We start from the raw sequence: 11,059 nt of genomic DNA on the forward strand, positions 1-11,059 counted from the left end.
AAAAAAAAAAAAAAAAAAAAAACCAAAAAAACCATAATTCAGATAATATGCAATATATATCATAGCTCAATTAAATTTTTCTTTATTACTTATATATCTCAAGTTTTAGTTCCGTTACTTATGTTATAGCTACATGATCAGCTGTTAGATGATATCATGTTAGAATGATGGAAAGAGTTAACTAATGCATTTGTGTGACCGGAAACATTATTAAGTCAAATAAAACACGAAACAATAGTATACTCAAATGATCGAATAACAGAAACATTTTAGCTGACTAGAGTTACATTATTCTCTAACGTAAAAAAACTTGCGATTAGACGACAGAACTTCCAAGTTTGATTTAATTTTTTTCGGGTATATATACTTTGTTTAGAGGTGTCATCTACACTCATTGTCACAAAAAAATGGATCGATAACGGCTCAAAAGAGAACGTCGGCGACAGAGAAATCAGGGTATATATTCTTGGGATGCAAGTTAACCGGTTCGGGTTTAACTTTTTTGGGAAGACCATGGGGAGCTTATTCGAGGGTTGTCTTTGCTTATTCTTTCTTCTCCGACGTGGTTGCACCTCAAGGATGGAACGAATGGCGAGACCCGAGCAAAAAAGAGTAAAAGTCCCTTATTTGTGTTCAGGTTAGATTCTTATAAATTTGGACTAATTAATTGTATTTCTAATTTAATGGTGCAGCACTGTATATTATGGTGAATACAAATGTTACGGTCCTGGAGCAGACAGGACGCAAAGGGTGAAATGGTCGAAACAATTATCGGACGACGAAGCTACGGTCTTCTTGAGCAAGGACTTTATTGGTGGCAAAGACTGGCTGCGACCTGCTCCTTCTCATTTCAAGAATGCTCCCAAATCAAACCCAACATAAGACAAAACCAACTATTAACTGATTATATTCTTTACCTTTATGTATATATTGTATAATTATTCTAAACACGTTCGATATAATTTGTTCTATTCTATAACCACGACTGATTTTATTGTGATCCTTTCTCTATTATGGCTCACTCCGACCATGGAAAGAAGTCTTCCAATAACAAGAAATGAAATCAAGGAAACAAAGAAGAAAGGGAATGAGTTCGGTTTGAAGTAGAAATGAATCATATTTACAGAAGAGGTACTTTGGAGGGAACTAACAGAGAGCAACATGAAACAAATTGAACTAATAATCAGAATCAATCAGCACGAGAGGCACCACCGCTACTCGCAGAAGATCTCCGGCCACCATATTTCTGCCAACACAGTTGAGAATACATTAGCAACTTCAACCTCAAGAAGATTCTACTAATGACTTAAAAAAAAAGGGTAATGGAAGAAAACAAAGAAAGGTTACCTGTTTACCGATGCTGAAAGGGATGTACTTGTGCTTGATCATGTGGGAGATTTGGCGTCTCATGGTGAGGAAAAAGAGAACAACCCAGTAGCAAAGCAGAATAGGCCAGAAGACAGGAACATCAAAGACGGAGAAGAAGGTCATCAGAAACGCAATGCAGAAGGCCTTAGTCATGGAGTACCTGAAAAACAGATTCAATCCCCATCCAAAAAAGAAAGGAAGCTAATAAAACAATGTTAAGTGCATAATTAAATAGAAAACCAGAATTTGAACTCGGGGAGACGGCGGATAAAAGGCTTGAACTCATCAGAGCCTCGAGTAGGGAGAGAAGCTCCACCATCAGAGGAGAGGTCGAGCTCAGGATCAACAAGAGGGGACAAGAAGCCGATGAGGAGGTTCAAGAGGTAGATGCCGAGGGCGTAGGAGATGATGTAGAAACCGTGAATAGAGAAAACCCTCAAGGAGTAGATGAGAAAGACGACAAGCGTCCCGATCCACCTGTAGGTCGAGTGAGGCGTAGTCTTGTCGAGGTAATACTTGTACATCCTCCACGCCTCGTGAGCCTTCTTTTGAACAGGTGTGGCTAAAGAACCACCACCGCCGCCGCTTCCGTCCATTTGCGATTCTTGAAAAACCTAATGGAGATTAGAATTAAAATTACATCTTTAGACAAACAATGACAAAAGTAGGTTATGAAATTGATTCTCCACCTACCAAATAGATTTTCAAGAGATGGCGTAAGTGAGATCTGGAGTTGGAAACCCAAAGGAAAATCGGAGATGCTGAGATTCAAACAACTTACGGGAGAAGAGCTTCTCTGATGAAGCTAAGCAGATCTCTGGCTAAGCAAAGAAGAATGTCTAACAAGAATTCGTTTTCTCGGTTTTTTTTAATTAATTTCCTCGTGGGTTTTTATATTTACGCCCACCAATAAAATGTATGGCTCAGTGTAACCCCGGAAAGTTCTTTTTCTTCTTCTTTCATATTCACCTACTAGTTTGCGTTTGCCACTTCTACACCCATATTTAACATGTGACTCTAGGGCTCGGCAAATAAACCGAACCCGAAAACCCGAACCGAATCCGATCCGATAAAAATAAATCCGAACCCGACGTAAATAGCAAATGGATCTTGTTTTATGATATTTTGGATTATGGGTATTGTCCGAACTGAATCCGAACATAAATGGATACCCGATAGAACCCGAAAGATTTCAAAATTCCAAAAAAAAATCGTACGAAACATGATCTCAATTCTTAATATGTATCTAAGATACATTAAGATATTATTGAACATCTAAAATAATTATCTATTACATGAAGATTGATGGTTGAATGTGGCTCTTGAAGCTTGAAGTTTTTAGATTTTTGTTTTATTTTCATTTTTCATGAGAACTTGCTTTTCGTTTTATACTCTCATTTATTTGGTTTTCCTTTTATCAATAACTATGTTTATCTTTCGTTTGATTTTGAATGATCACGTTTGATGTTTTTTTCTTATTTTTGAATGATTTTACTTATGTTTTGATTACAAAATATGTATAAATCAAGTACCTTTTAAACCGAAAACCCGATTGGGATCCGAATCCGAAAGTATAATGGGTTGTACCGGTTCTTTGAAGATTTACTAACCCCAACCCGAACCGGATAGAACCCGAACCGGTCCCCAACCAAATTTTCATATAACCCGAATGAAGTTGATTTTGATAAATCCGAAAAACTGAGATCCGATTTGACAAAACCGAAACCCGATTGGGATCCCGTATATCCATGCCTAAGTGAGTCATTTAACTGAGTTTGGATTAATTAAGACTTCCGGGTTTTTTCTTATAATTAAGACTTTTTCTTATTTTGTTCAAAAAAAATTAGTTTCTGTAATTTAGCTTATCCAGAAAAAAATCATGCTATTCTTCTTTGGTTAGATTGATTTTGAACAAACAGTTTTATCTCAAAAATGTTTCGGGTACTAAATTCCAAATTTAATTATAAGAGCACCATTATTGCTTAATTTCTCAGCATGAGTATTTAGGGTTTGATTAGCAGAGCATTATCATAAGCATTATGTTCTTCATTATCCAATCAACAAATTTTTAAAAAACATTTAGATGATGCAAATATTTTTCAAATGTTCTATACTCAATGCTTTCATATAGAGCATTTGCATTTAGAATATATAATTTTTTTAAAATAATTTAATAAAATAATAATATCACAAATTATATTTATATCCAAACACTATATCATTTTTTAAAATAAAATTAATTTTTACTTTTTAAAAAAAAAACCATTTTTAATATAAAATTCGTTTTATTTTATTTTTAAAGAAGATAATTTTAAAAAATTAAAATTAAAATTTTTAAAAATAAATTTTAAATTTTAAAAATTAAAATTTTACATAAATTTTTGAAAAATAAAATTTAAATTTGTTTTTCAATAAAATTATTTGGCATTTAAAATACAATTCTTTATTGCCAATAAAAATATAAAAATTAAAAAATACATATTATAAATATAATATATCTATATTATTCAAAAATAAGCTAATTATATATGATATACTAATTTTATATATAAATCATTTACTGCTCTATCACTGATAATATTAATTGTATTTATGAAAGCATATTGCTTGTATAGCATATTGTTTCTACGGCATACTGCTACTGCTTTGCCATCAGCTTTACCAATCGAGTCCTTAACCCAAAAATAATACTTCATCTGGATAACTTTAAATGGTGTTTAAAATTTTTTATTTTGTTTCATAATAAGTGATGTTCTTACTATTCTATATAAAATTTAATATCATTAAAAATTTGTGACCAATTACAAAATGTTGTGTGTTTTTCTTATTGGTTAGACTACTATTTATACTTCTTTCCACATACGGAAATATGAAATCCAGACGCATGTGACAACCCAAGGTCCTGAAAGGATCACTGAGAAAATACCGCATCTAGAGGACCGTTTACTCCGAAATTTAAACAAAAATGGAATTGTGATGCTAGGATCGTGGGTTGAAACGGTTGATATTTTAGTAGGTAAATTAATGCCTCAAGTGGCGAAAGAATCCTCGTATGCTCCTGAAGATAGATTATTACGGGTCATACTTGACATTCAGGTATCAACTTCAAAAGAAACTTGTTTAAAATTGCTTATAGGTGGTAGAGGTCGAGTTATTGATGTGAGATGAGTTCAGAAAAAAGGGGTTCAAGTTATAACTGATTCGGAGTTCTTGCAGAGCGGAACCATACAGTACTAAAGACGAGATAGGTCTTCCAAAGAACAAGGTTTTTTTAGAATAAGCCAATTCATTTGGGACCCTGCAGATTCACTATTTAATGCTACTTTTATATAACCAAAATAAACTATATAAAAATTTGTAATTTCTTAATCCCGGTGCAAAAACCGGAGGGAGTAATACTTTAACAAAACATAATTACTCATTAATTTTAGTGTTTTACAAATTTCTCAGCCACTTGGCATTTAAACACATGGCATTAAAGTATCTATAGAGTATGGATAGCTTATTTAAGAAACTTTTGATTCAATTTTTCTTATTTTTTTCATTTATTATTTATTTTAATTGCTGAGATATTGTGAAAGTATCTGCTGTTGGAGCTGCTTTAAAACTCACTTGTTTGAATTTACATTTTTGTGAAAATAAATGTTTAATAGTTTACAAAAAAATAAAACAATAAATGTTTAATTTTTAATATTATGAAGAGAATCGTCAAAAGGTTCATAATACAGGAAAAAAAAAAGTGACTGGCCATCTCTGATTGTAGTATTAAAAAGATTAGCTAAACTTGACCTGACCCCTTTTTCTAAGTTTTACATTCAAAGATCCAAGCTCTCTCGTTTAAAATCTCCCCGCCAAAAAGCGAATAGAATCTCCGGCTAGATTGTTGCTTTGGCATTTCAAATAGTTCAAGGCTCCATTCATATAACAGTACCATCTTGAATTGTAGCCTTCTCGACAACCACAGTGATTCCAGACCGAATGTAGAATCCTTCCTCTGGCCTATCCGCTTCTTGAACATCCTGCAAACATTTGGATAATAATAATAATAATGTCTTTGAAGTTGTAATAACTTTTTTAACATTTCAAAACATAGAGAAGAGATTCAAGGAAAGCTTACGCCTTTGTTCATGATGATCACGTTTTTACCAATCTTGGCATTCTTGTCAATGATGCATTTCCTATTTAAAAATCAACAGAAAAATACTTTTCAATCAGACAAATCCGGTTTGATGGTAAAGGAGGTTTGTATTGTTATGTCTTTTGAAAACGTACCTGATCTTTGTATCTTGACCAATACCAATTGGAACCTTTCCTTCCGCTAACAGAGATGCAATCTCAGATTCAGTTTGGTAATAATCTGCACCTAACATCAACGTATCCTGCCCCCAAAAAACGAAACTCTGTTCGATCAGAAACAATATTCTGATTGTTTTGTTAATCAAACCGAAGAGAGATTTGAAGATTTACCTGAAGCTCAACTCCATAGTCAAGACGTGACCTTTCTCCAATGATGGAGCGTTGGACGCTGCATTCTCGCATGAAACATCCGTGTGAGATTATCGAATCTACCATCTACATGTTCATCAGAAAGGAAGATTAGCAAATCATCAGAACTAAAGAAACAAGCATAAAGATTATAAGACTTGTCTAACACGGCATTTCTCAGTTTTTGTTGGTGGGAGGAACCGTGGAGAAGTGTAGAACGGTGTGTCTGGATCATAGAACTCAAACTTTGGTCTCTGCAAAAAGGAGAACAAAAGGGTTCAGAGAAAGTGGATCTAAGAGATCAAGAATAAGGTTATAAGACTTGTCTAACCTCATCAACAAGAGCTAGGTTAGCCTCATAGAAAGTCTTTATAGTTCCAATATCTTCCCAGTAATCTCGGAATATGTATCCCTAAGACCATGATCGAAACTCTTTTGGTTATTCATTTGTCCTCAACCAACGGATAGATAACAAAAAGAAAAAGAAGCTGAGTTCTTTTTTTGATTTTACAAAAATCTTACTTGAACATCTTGATCTCTTATGGCAGCAGGAATAACCTCAGATCCAAAGTCGTTGGAAGTCGGATACTGTTGTGTCAAAAGATCCAGCAAAGCTTCGGTTTTGAAACAATAAACTCCCATTGATGCAATGTATGGAGAATCTGTAGCTTCTTCATGAGATAGTCCAAGCATTGTTGTGTCCGTTTGCTGTCATAAACAGTCTTGAAATCTTTTGTGACTGTACTAAGTTAAATATGTTCTGAGAGAATTAGACAAAAATCATTACCATTGATTTCAGATCAACACCAGTTGGTTTCTCAGAGAAGTGGGTTACACGCCCACCTCTATCAATCTTCACTAAACCAAAGTTCGATGCACGGCTGAAGATATTCACAAAATGAACATCAAGGTTTCTAATACTAATTAAAGGCGTAAAAAAATAGATTCAAGGAAACTAATTACCTTTCGCTGACTGGTGCGCAGGAAAGAGTAACATCAGCGTTACTATCTACATGAGACTGTTACAACAACATATCGAGTTAGCAACAAAACTATAAAGATGGTTTTAAGATTTTAGATTAAAAAAAAAGTACCTGAACAAAGTCCATGTAGTTCATTCTATAGAGATGATCTCCAGACAAAATAAGTATGTTCTCTATGTTCCTGTTCTTGGCATCCTTTTCCAAGAAACCATTACCACCCCCATTTTAGAAAAAAAAGGAACATTACCTGATTAATACTACTGATAAAAAGTGGTCATGAGATCAAAATATTACCTCAAACACCCAAAGAAATTTTCTGACAGCATCAGCTGTTCCTTGAAACCACTTCTTCCCAGCTTCCCCTGGTGTTTGTGTAGCAGCAAGAACCTGTTTCAAATAAAATAATTTTACTATTTTTGCTTGAAGTAGTTTCCTCAAAAGAAAATCAGATTTTTTGGTTGAATACCTCAACGAAACCACCTCCAAAGTTGATACCATTCCCAAAGTAAGTACGTGCTAAGTGTCGGTTGAGGGAAGCCGAGTTGAACTGTGTCAGCACGAATATCTTGTTGATGCAGCTGTTAATGCAGTTACTCATCGGGATATCGATCAGTCTATAGCATCCACCAACAGGAACCTTCATAATTTTTGAGACATAAGCATTGTCATTACACGAAACATTGTTTTCTTGATATGAGCCTTGAATGTTATCTACACTTACAGCTGGTGTGGCGGCTCTCTTAGTAAGAGGGAAGAGTTGAGCTCCATTGCCTCCTCCTAGAATGATTGCAGCCACGTTTTTGGGATCTGCCTTTCTTTTCTCAAACATGGAAGGCTTTACTATCTGACAAAAACAAAGAGCAGCAGCAAACAGAGTTAAGACCTCTGGAGTTTCGATAAAGAAAAAGAGTAATGTGTGATCATCAACAAACCATAGCTTCGTTAGGATTCTTTGAAGTGGCAACAGCGTAAACAACACTACTGTGCTTGAACTTTCGATTCCCAAACTTGTTGGAGTTCAAATCTGAAGCAAAACGTTTAAAGAAACCATTGCTTTTGATCTTTTCACCCCAAAACTTGTTGCTGTCCACATTCTTGAAAGTAAGTTTTGGCAAGACAGAACTGCTTTTCCCAGTGGCAAAGCAGTGAGAAGAATCCATCTCTTTTGAGCTGCAAGAAACAGAAAGAAAGAAAGAAACCTCAGAAAGTTAATAACAGAGACGGGTTTAGGCTGCTGCAGAAGAAGAATAATTAAAGCTTCAAGTAAAGTGAATGACACACAAAGGGACGTTTCAGTGCTAATACTATATAATGAAAATAGTAATAGAATAATGCAAACCAATTTGTTACAAATCTAAGCAAAGTGTTAAAGTGAAACCGACCAGATAGATCCCCGTAAAAAGTTTTTAAAAGAAAAATTCTACTCTAATAGATAAATCCTCGAAAGCTACGAACTTTCTAGAAAAACCAAGAGATGGTTCACAAACACAGATCCCCGAAATTCTCAAATTCTCATACGTCTCAAAGCACAAAAACTCTTGAAGTTCTGAAGATGCTCAAATTCAAAATCATTGTTGGGTTAGAAAGAAACATTCTGAGTGAATATTATATACCTAATAAAAGACAAAACTAGAAGGAACAAGTTTGAATCATAATAAGCTTTGTCCAAAGATCAATTGAACCTAAAAAAAAAAAGAATATGATTTTCCGGCAAAAAAAGAGAGTGATTTTCAGTGCACATTGGTTTAAAAGCTAAGCCTAGTGAATGCAAAACTGATAATGACAACGTTTTTCTTCAACAAATAACGATCCAGACAGAAGATCTAAGAAACAAAGTTCACCAGAAGAATTAAAACTATATTTCTCTATGATTGTGATTAATATGATGTACGTTTGAAATCGAAGAAAGAGAGGAGGACAAGTCTCTCAAGTGCCGTAGTTGACGGAGAAAGCTGTTACTTTTTTCCTGGTTGTCGTCTTGTGATCTCCCCCCCCCACGAGAGCTGTTACCTTTTCTTCTTCGTTTTCTGCAATTTATTTTATACTACATGTTTTACAAATATATCTGAAATAAAAACAATTTTATGCCTCATTTTTTGGAAAATGAAAGTTATTAAGATTTTTCGTAATTTATATATATGCAGTAAACCAATTGTTAGTTTGAAAAGTAAAAAAATGTTGAATTGAAATAAAGTTATATTCAAGAAATAAAAGTAAAATAAATATTTACAGGGAGGCATGTGATTGTAACGCCAAATTGACGGCTCTCGTTTCTCCCATACCCTCACTCTAGTGCTACAAGTACACATGGAACCTGTTGTCTGATCAATGTGGGCCGAGACCCCATATTCATCTGCACACGTTGTGGTCACATATCGCTCATAAGAATTGTACATAAGCTTTTTCTCTACGATGTTAATGTTTTTTTTAATTATACTAAACGCAATTTTTTTGAACTTAGTAAACGCAATATTTACAAAAAAAACAAAGGTTAAAATGTACCCCTTCCATTTTTAATAAATAAAATGTTTTAGTTGTTTTTTTTGGTTGATCCACGATATAAGATGTTTCGTAAATCTAGATAATTTTAACTTTATCAAAACTATATAACTAATTATATTTTAACTATTTCTATTTATAATTAAATTATTTAATTTTTAAATTAGTTTTTTTTTTAGAAAACGTAAATTTCTTAATATATGTGCAATGAAGCAAAACATATAAAATACAGTTTGAATCACTCCTGGGGTGTACACATCAGATGCCAGCGTAACAATTCAAGTGATGTCCGGCCGACACCTGTCCTATTAAATGAAACGCAGCGTATCAAGTGCATATGCTCCGTTTATGGGCTTAATGACGTTCATTTGCTAAGGCCCTGGAAGAGAGAATTGTTGGTGACCTAATGTCTTCTCCGTAAGTACGGCGGCGATAATGTTCGTTGTCGGTTTCTCTGTAACGCTTCGCGACTTAACTCACATTAAGAGACTTTCAATGCGTCGTTCTGTCTGCGAGATCTGTAATCTCCGTATATATATAGGTTAGTATTCTTTTGCTTTCGATCGCCCTCTCTTCATCTCTTCTATATACTGAGTGTTTCGAGTTATTATGATCCGGCGTGCTGTTAGTATTTTCTGGTAGATTTATCTTGATCATTAGCATTGATATAGGCTGGAAAAGACGATGGTAAGGATTTGCCATGAAGTTTGATTCTGATTTTGTCTCTGTTTTTGGTAAAGGAAGATGATGGAAAGGATTTCCATGAAAGTTTGAATCTTTTTCTGTTTACTTAATAGCTTTCCTAAGGAGACAAAATTTCGTTTTAAATTATAAACTTTGCTGTTTTATCCAATGTTTCTGACTTTCTTCATTCAAAAAAAAATATTTCTGACTTTAGCAGTGTAGAGAAGCAGTGATCTTTCGATGTATTTTAAAGTTCAGATTTTTAATGTTGTTCAGGTTGAGTGATATGTTTTGTGGTTCACGGCAGGATAGAGTGATATACAAAAAAAGGAAAATGGAAAGCGTAGCCATATCAGAGCATTTGATCAAACTCCTCCGTCCTCCCTGTTGCACAACCTTACGCATTTGATATGGTGGGTTATGTCATCTACGACATTGGATGGGAAGCCATACCAGAGAAGAGTCTTCTACAACGGAACCATTGAGGTACTCTGGAGGTCTTCTCACTGGTGAGTCTGTCTTTCTTTTAACACTTGGGATTCCTCTCCTCCTCCTTCTTGGTCTATGGGCATACAGCTAAGTACAACGTATCACCAAGGTTTTCCCATCCTGTTTTGAGAATTTTCAAATTGTGTGTGTTTACAGTCCTATGTTGTGGAATTTTATCTGACAATCTCCCTCTGTTACCAGAAAACCAAAAAGGTATCAAAGGTGGAAGTAGGAACAAAGTTCTACGTACGCATCACTTGACGAGTGGCTCGAGGTTCACATATCGCTTTCTCCCTTTTTAGATTTTGTTTCCTCTTCGCTGGGATTGAAGTGTGTGTGTGTGTGTGTGTGTGTTATTGTGCCTTCAGGGACATTTGGCAAATATATTGCAAGAAAATAGAAGATCAAGAAGAAGTGAGAAAAAAAGAGAGCCTTTTAAGCTCCTTCACAGTTCTTATAGACTTTAAGCTTTTTGGCATTTTGAAAGAGTGAGGAAGTTTAGTATAGATGTTACTCTCTCTTTTTCTTATGAAGATTCTCCTTCAGTCACA

The 11,059-nt window shown here is 34.5% G+C and overlaps 2 protein-coding genes and 1 long non-coding RNA gene across 6 annotated transcripts; 1 reads left to right on the plus strand and 2 right to left on the minus strand.

Annotated features, from left to right (window-relative positions):
• Positions 1 to 1,032: 1,032 nt before the first annotated feature.
• On the minus strand, positions 1,033 to 2,243 carry LOC106320740 (protein RER1B-like). 2 transcript variants are annotated; one of them, XM_013759107.1, is made up of 4 exons: positions 2,150 to 2,243; positions 1,609 to 1,982; positions 1,348 to 1,528; positions 1,033 to 1,246 (listed from the first exon to the last, which is right to left on the minus strand). In XM_013759107.1, exons 2-4 carry the CDS (start codon positions 1,962 to 1,964, stop codon positions 1,190 to 1,192), a joined length of 594 nt encoding a protein of 197 aa, XP_013614561.1. In that variant the 5' UTR covers positions 1,965 to 1,982; positions 2,150 to 2,243; the 3' UTR covers positions 1,033 to 1,189. The 2 variants fall into 2 exon arrangements, with proteins under 2 accessions (XP_013614561.1, XP_013614560.1); XM_013759106.1 differs by having other exon boundaries at positions 2,062 to 2,232.
• Positions 2,244 to 5,081: 2,838 nt separating this feature from the next.
• Positions 5,082 to 8,850, minus strand: LOC106320738 (probable glucose-1-phosphate adenylyltransferase large subunit, chloroplastic). Its single transcript, XM_013759104.1, has 15 exons — positions 8,728 to 8,850; positions 7,769 to 8,006; positions 7,558 to 7,680; positions 7,303 to 7,473; positions 7,131 to 7,223; positions 6,948 to 7,031; positions 6,817 to 6,872; positions 6,641 to 6,734; positions 6,376 to 6,561; positions 6,185 to 6,265; positions 6,021 to 6,107; positions 5,836 to 5,940; positions 5,641 to 5,747; positions 5,486 to 5,546; positions 5,082 to 5,387 (listed from the first exon to the last, which is right to left on the minus strand). Exons 2-15 carry the CDS (start codon positions 7,994 to 7,996, stop codon positions 5,286 to 5,288), a joined length of 1,578 nt encoding a protein of 525 aa, XP_013614558.1. The 5' UTR covers positions 7,997 to 8,006; positions 8,728 to 8,850; the 3' UTR covers positions 5,082 to 5,285.
• An 851-nt stretch (positions 8,851 to 9,701) lies between these two features.
• LOC106320743 lies at positions 9,702 to 10,998 on the plus strand. Of its 3 annotated transcripts, none has more exons than XR_001265906.1 (4): positions 9,702 to 9,876; positions 10,327 to 10,528; positions 10,710 to 10,782; positions 10,877 to 10,998. It is a non-coding gene; the product is annotated as an uncharacterized LOC106320743 (long non-coding RNA). The 3 variants fall into 3 exon arrangements; XR_001265904.1 differs by having other exon boundaries at positions 10,327 to 10,617; positions 10,877 to 10,992; XR_001265905.1 differs by having other exon boundaries at positions 9,723 to 9,876; positions 10,296 to 10,617; positions 10,877 to 10,992.
• Positions 10,999 to 11,059: the final 61 nt, after the last annotated feature.

Source organism: Brassica oleracea, unplaced genomic scaffold, assembly GCF_000695525.1.
Source record: "Brassica oleracea var. oleracea cultivar TO1000 unplaced genomic scaffold, BOL UnpScaffold01042, whole genome shotgun sequence".
Lineage (NCBI taxonomy): Eukaryota > Viridiplantae > Streptophyta > Magnoliopsida > Brassicales > Brassicaceae > Brassica > Brassica oleracea.